The following is a 7,237-nucleotide window of genomic DNA, read 5'->3' as shown; positions in this document are numbered from 1 at the left end:
GGGCATTTGAATGAGTACTAGTGTTATATATGGGTAGTTGTGTAGTTATAGATTGTAATTCGAGAATGCCAAAGCATGTGGGCTTAGCTGATAACTATTTGACTTGATTTACCTGCTACGTGCATATATCACTACATTAAACCCATATACTCTTGTTAATCGAGCTAATTGTGTTATTCTGCAAGGTACATGGTTGTAAGTGATTTGCATTTGTGATCATTCATATTTATACATGATGGTGGTCCACACAGTTATGGCTCGACCAATCTCTTTAGATCGGTTTGATTTGGAGTGATATGCAGAAGGAAAATGGTTGCGGCAGATTTGTTATATGCCAAAGGGGAATGGTTCCGGCAGATATGTGTATGCCGAAGGGAAATGGTTCCCCTGTGGGTCACGTCTCTCGTACAATCCCGTGGAGCTCCGTGTATATACAGAATGTGGATAGTAAGTAAATTGCATTGCATGGTATCTTTTAACTAATTACTGATTTTCTTATTTCCTGCTTACTTGATCTTTGACCTTACTTGGCACTTGATTTATCTTCTAACTTGTTAATTGAACGGTCCGGAGTAAGGTAAGCCAGATTATGCTAAAATGACACTTTCTTAATAACGTCGTCACTACTTTTTCGTTGTCGCTATATGAGATATAGTAAGTACACGTGCTTCCCGTACTCATACTACACTTGTTGCACTCTCTGTGGTGCAGATTCGATTTCTAGCACCAGTGATGGGTCTCGTGGAGCCATCTGTGTCTGAGGCATTCGACATCCGAAAATCGTGGTGAGCTGCTTGGTTGATCCGCAACACCATGTTCCCTCTATCTTTTATGCATTCCTGTCTTTATATTTCATTCCAGATAGTCTTGAGTGATTCCATAGTGTATTTATTTTCTTAGTGGCTCTTGTACACATGACACCAATCTTGTGTGATATTTTATTATTTCCGCACTTTGGTTATTAGTAAAGACTTGATTATGGATATTTAAGCGTCGTCACTTTACTTTCCGCTTAATTAACTTAAATGAATTGAATTTGGCTTACCTATTGGGTTGGGAATAGGTGCCATCACGGCTAGTGATTTACCCCCTTTTTGGATGGTGGTTTCCCGTGGTTCATTAATGTATGGTTTTCTATGAAATCATGTTTGTTTCCATTGTTCTTAAAATTATGTGGTATGGTGTTGTAAACCCGTGGTTCGTCCCATGGTTATATAACCATGAAAAGTCCCAATTTTTGTAACCACGGATTTAATGGTTTTTCCGTGATTACGTATTTCATTTCTCCATTATACCTCACCCTCCACCTTCTACCCCACCCCCGCCCCCCGCCCCACGCTCCACCATCCACCCTACCCCCACGCTCACCCTACCACTCACCCCACCCCACCCCACCACCCCAACCACCACCCAAGCCCACTCCACAACCACTTACCCCCACCCTACCACCCACTACCCCCACCCTCATCCCACAACCACCCACCTCACACTACCCACCCCTCCACCACCCCCACCCACTACCCCTTACCACCACCCAACCCCACCCCCACCCTACCACTCACGCACCCTGACCCTACCACCCACTACCTACTTATTTTTTTAAAGTTCCCATTTATTTTTTACCTGAGTTTTATTAATATATATAAACTAATTTCTAATTAAGAGTTAAGGGTATTTTAGTAAACTTACAAGTTATTGTACAGTACCATACAGTCAAACCAAACAATACAAATGTTATTAAATCACATCAAATGATACAGTCTATCCAAACATTGCGTTCATTAATACAGTACAATACAATACAACACCATACTGTACATTAATGAACCACAAGAAACAACCATCCAAACAGAGGGTTAGGGTCGTGAGATTAACGCATTTAGTTTGAGGGTATCCTTGAGCCAAAAAAGAAGGTTGAAGGTATTTTAGACCAAAGATGGAAGGAAGGTATTTTTGCGCCATTTTTATACGTTAGGGATATTTTTGGCCATTGTTCGATGTAGAAATCTCAGAACAAGGATCTTTAGTATCTAGTCAACCCCGGCCGCCGTAGTAAATGTTGAGCCAATAGTGGGCCTTTAAACCACAAGCCGCATTTTGCGGGTTAGTCGGCTAACCAGACCCACTTGTCAGGTTACCGTCACAAAGAAAAGTCGCAAGTCTTTGCTTTGCCTTAAAATATCTGATGGCTTACCCGACCCAATAATCACGACAACAAAATAATGATACCATGCTATTTTAAAAGGATAACGATGTTAGGATAAGTGAAGACGCAAACTACTACTGAAATAGACGTTGAAAGATTTATCAATTGCCCATTTTCAAGTAGAGAATAATGTAAGCAGAAAATACTCAGTATAACTTTGTTTCATATAAGAGAGTGATCATAGCAAATATTTTCCCTAGAATCTGTAGGTGTAACGAGTGGAAAGCAGACTTCCCAACGGACGATCAAAATTGGAGATAAATCCTACCCGCGGTCCTACCCGTGGCTAGAATGATTACTATTACTAAAAGTGATTACAATAATCGTTCCAACACTGAAAAGAGACTTCCCATACTCTCAAGACTTCATTATAATCTATAATTTGTCCTTGGAAGGACACAATTGATGGGTAACAAGAAGTTTTTGTTCAAAATATAAGAACGTGGATTACAACAATATATATTATATACAAGCAGTAGTTACAATAATAGATTAGTTTAGTAGGGTTCCAGGTACTTGTTAAATCCTCCATCTGATGGTCGGCTAGTGAGGGCAGGTCTCATTGCAACAATGGCAGACTCATTTGCTCCAGCTCTCAGAGCAGCCCTACCAGCTTCCAAGAACCTGTTGACTGCATCCTCTACGTATTGATTAGCTTCACCGACATTCATGTTCCGTCCAATATCAGGGTAGCTTTTGAGAACATGATCACCATTAAGCTGTGAAGCGAGCTGGATCATTTCTATTTGAAATTCAGACAGTTTTACATCTTCTCTTGGTCCCCATGGTCTCAGATTTATCTTCACCTCGGCAAGTTTCTCTGCATATAGATCAAATCATTATGATTAACCGGCTCTTGTTTAGTATGAATAATTTGGAATGGCTACTAATGACCAAAGATATCTAAGTTATTGCAAACCTTAAAGTAGTAAATAAAATGTTCCTTTTAAAAGCGTCGAAGCTTCTAGATGAAGTTCACATATTACAGCATGGTAGTAAATCAAGCAGAGGTCCTAAGTTCGAGGCTACCTCAAGCCATAAACATAAATATTCACATACTTGGCTCAACCAAAAAAAAAAAAATAAGCCGCACGTGAGGGGGCGCGTTGCAGACCTAAATAAAAATGTTCACTCTCTACCAACTTAAGGTTTTAAATGAAGTGATTTTACACAATTCAACATAGTATACTGTGTAGACCCGCTCGGATAATCCAACCTTTGGCTATATCAGATCAGATGTGTTCTATCAAATTCAGGCCAGCACTCATAAAAGATAAAGCACTCAATTCTTCTTCCTCCCTACCTCCTGAAAGCTTTAGCTATCTGTTTTAGCAAACCATACGACTGAACAAAGCATAATCGCAGCTTTTACCAATGCATGAGATGGAAAACATCCCACTGCTCTAAATGATGAAATAGAATTACAACTCGAAAGGCTCAAAAGAAGATTCTATTGAAGACGGGACCAACGGGTTCATGAGGGAGCCAATAGAGCTCCACAAGGAGGTGTTAAACCAGCTCATCCAGGAGGAAAGCAGCAGTGTTTTGATAGTTATAGTAGTCAGAGCACCTTAGAAGTACTAATAAGTGTCTTGCATTAGAATACCTTAACCATATGTATGTGAAGAATTTTAGCAAGAATACTTCTACTATGTAGTGTTTCCTAAAGCTTTTTCAACATCTAAAAGCAGACTGGTAGTTACTTTCCCATCTTCTAAGTAACTATCAGCCAGTCCGTATGAAGATGGAATTTTCAGTATTAAGCATGCAATAATGAAGCAAGTAGCTAACTATTTGTTCATGGTTTACTGAGCGCACAAACCTGGACAATCATTACGAGGAGTCTTACGCAGGCGGAAATAGTTCTCGAAGCTCCCAGCCCATGCGTCTCGCTTGGTTAAGAAACTTGATTTCAGATTAAAAAGTTTTTTTACAGTCGCTGGAACGGAAGAGTGCTCAAATTGTGAAGATGGCTTTGGACCAGTTGGCTCATGGATCACTGCATCAAACATATTGATCAGTTATATTTAAACATTCCAATCCACCTGCACCAATAAAGCTATTGCAGACAAGGAAAAGAGAACAATAAAAGAGAAGGTAAGATAGACCAATATAGCATAATAGAACTAGTGATTTATTACTTATCAAAGAGATAAATTTACTGATTTATCCCATAGCTTTTGCAAGCTGCAAGCAGCAAACTTTAGGTGCTCATTGAACTTCTCGATCAATACAGAAAATACTAGTAATTAAATTTCTAGAGGCATGAACAAAGCAATTAATAGAGTAGCATTCGTATGTTCCTTTTTAGGCTATTTTAGATGTGCTCTCCACTATCAAAAGAGGACATCTGTCCCATAAAAATGTGGGGGCAGTGTGGGTGAATGCGCGGCTTTTGAGGTTAAATTTTGTCTAAATCTTCTATGCCAAATCACTAAGCCCATATTTATCTGAGTGTATGTAATTCTGCAAGTGTAACTTTTGGAAACGTATCAACAACAAACTTGTAGATGGTTGTAACTCATTAAATAGTACTTACAAATATGCGCCAGTTTCACATTATATAAGAATATATGTTAATGACGTTTTCTTCTGCACACAAAGGTAACTTGACATATGCATCTATAATGTACCAAGGATTTAATTTCAGCAGAAGACCAATTTTTAAAGTTTGAAGGGCTTGCTGGCAAATTTCTTATTTTAGTAAGACAAAGTAGAACCCGAAGTATGTTATATTCACAACCGCGCTAACACAGTGCAAGTTGTTCAAATCTAGTGCAGTAAAAGCTCGCTGAACTGCCAAACCCAAAGAATAGCATAGTCTTATAAAGTTGTAGTCACACACACCCTTTTTTCTCAACATAGTCATAACTCATAAGCTGCAACTCCTAGATAATTTACAAAAATTCTCATATCAAACGCACTAGTGAGTCAGTCCTATTCCTCTCACCTCATCACATATATTCCTTCTTCACAAATGTTAAGTAGATATCAACAACAGTTAAATGATGATGAAATGAAATAAGTACGCAACAAAATAACTGACCAGTGGCCTTGTCAATCCATGGTGAAATTAAGAAAGCAGGGACACGTACACCCAAGCGGTCAAATCTGAAATAATATGGTGGAGGACCAATAATCCCATCAGGATTAGGCACCCCAGAAACAGGAGTTGGTACATGATCAAAGAAACCACCATGTTCATCATACGTAATCAACAATGCCATTTCTTTCCACTGTGGACTTGCCCTCAACGTCTCATAAACCTCCTTCACAAATTTCTGTCCAAGTCCAACATCATGTGATGGATGATCATCATTTGCTGGGTCCACTTTAACATCAAAGTATCTCTGCTCAATCACCACGTAATTTGGTAGTTTCCCAAGTTTAGCATGGAATTTAAACTTCAACGCATAACTGTGGAACTTAAATATATGTTTGAGTTTTCTCAATGACTTGTAAAACAACGTAGCTGGGATGTTTTGGTAATAAATTCCAAATGAAAGGCCATTTTCGTCCAAAGAATCGAAAATGGTCTTTTGAGGGAACCCATGAATTAAGTCTTTACGGACATTACTGGAAGCTCCGTGAGAAGTTGCTGAATGAACGTATAACCGGTTTGGCTGAGTTGACGCTGGAACTGACGCAAACCACCGGTCAAAAACACCAAACTCGTTGGCTAACTCGGTGTAAACCGGTAATAAATCCGGTTTAAACCCGCTCATGACGGTTCGCTCCATACCAGGAACACCCATATTTAGAGCCTGTTGTACGAACCCGTTCATCGGAGCCGGGTTTGTGGTGGACGAATCATTCGACCCGAATATCTGTTCACGGATAGCTTGAATGGAGTGACCCGGGTCCGAGTCAACGAAGACAGCATCATCCGAGACGAAGATTTTTGAGGAAGAAGGGTCTGAGGCATTCACTCTGTTAAACTCGGACCCATTCAGCCCATCCATGTCGGGTCGGGTCTTTTGGAGCCAACCTAGGATGTGATCAAAAGACCGGTTTTCCATGACCAGAACGACAAGAGTTTTGATGGGTCCATCAATTTTGTGATGCTTGCCGCGCTTGTGGTGAAAGGGAAAGGAAAAGGACAGGCAAGGGGATAAGAGAAGGTAAAGTAAAAAGAATGAAATAAAGCGGGTCGCCTGGAAAAACATTTTCCGGTGGCGGCAGTGACGATAGTTAAGGAGGATAACTAAAGTGTTACCCTTTGGCAAGAAAAGTTACTGGAAATGTCTAAAACCATATACTTGCTCTGTTTCAATTTATATAAATTCATTTGACTGGACACAACATTTAAGAAAAAGTGAAATTTTTTTAAATTTATAATTCAAAAGAAATCTTGAATATTTATATGGCTTTAAATCATTTCATAAAGTAAATTTATTTTTAAATTAAAAAAAAGATTATTTATTTTGATACAAATTAAAAAAAAATACATTCACATAAATTGAAACAGAAGAGTATAATGGAGCCTAATGTTAGAAAAAGGCATCATTTGGCAGTGGTATTCTAAGTTTTATTATTAAATTCGTACTAATCCTACTACTATTGTCTTGGGCAAGTTAAACTTGGTACTTGGGCAAGTTAAACTTGGTACTACAGATGTTGCCTTATCTGTTTACTCCCGCGGCTATAAAAATTATTCACTTTTTTTTAATTTTTTTTTTTTATTATTTTTGGGCATTTGGCGATAAATATGTAGAATACAACTTCAAGTTGTATTCCGGAATATCAAAAATAAGAAAAAATTATTTTAAAAAAAAATTCACTTTTTACATTTTTTTACAATTATATTTCACTAAAAACTACAATTTCAAAATATTATGGCCAAATACAATTCCAACTTCAAAATTTCCAAAAAAAGTGAATTTGTTTTTTATATTTATGGTGTTTAAAACTCTTTTTATATTTAGTAAGTTGACAATTTAAATATTTTATATGAGAAGTTTAAAACTATAAGATTTCAAAAGAAATTTTAGTACATTACACAAATCTTTAATTTAAGACCGCAAAATTTTA

General features: G+C 38.0%; 1 protein-coding gene across 1 annotated transcript; it reads right to left on the bottom strand.

Annotated features, from left to right (window-relative positions):
• Nucleotides 1-2,558: 2,558 nt before the first annotated feature.
• On the bottom strand, nucleotides 2,559-6,468 carry LOC132631185 (non-specific phospholipase C1). The gene is made up of 3 exons (XM_060346783.1): nucleotides 5,253-6,468; nucleotides 4,029-4,205; nucleotides 2,559-3,026 (listed from the first exon to the last, which is right to left on the bottom strand). Exons 1-3 carry the CDS (start codon nucleotides 6,370-6,372, stop codon nucleotides 2,704-2,706), a joined length of 1,620 nt encoding a protein of 539 aa, XP_060202766.1. The 5' UTR covers nucleotides 6,373-6,468; the 3' UTR covers nucleotides 2,559-2,703.
• Nucleotides 6,469-7,237: the final 769 nt, after the last annotated feature.

The sequence above is a fragment of the Lycium barbarum genome, chromosome 3 (assembly GCF_019175385.1).
Source record: "Lycium barbarum isolate Lr01 chromosome 3, ASM1917538v2, whole genome shotgun sequence".
In the NCBI taxonomy this organism is placed as follows: Eukaryota; Viridiplantae; Streptophyta; class Magnoliopsida; order Solanales; family Solanaceae; genus Lycium; species Lycium barbarum.
This window is presented reverse-complemented; position numbering and strand designations above follow the sequence as displayed.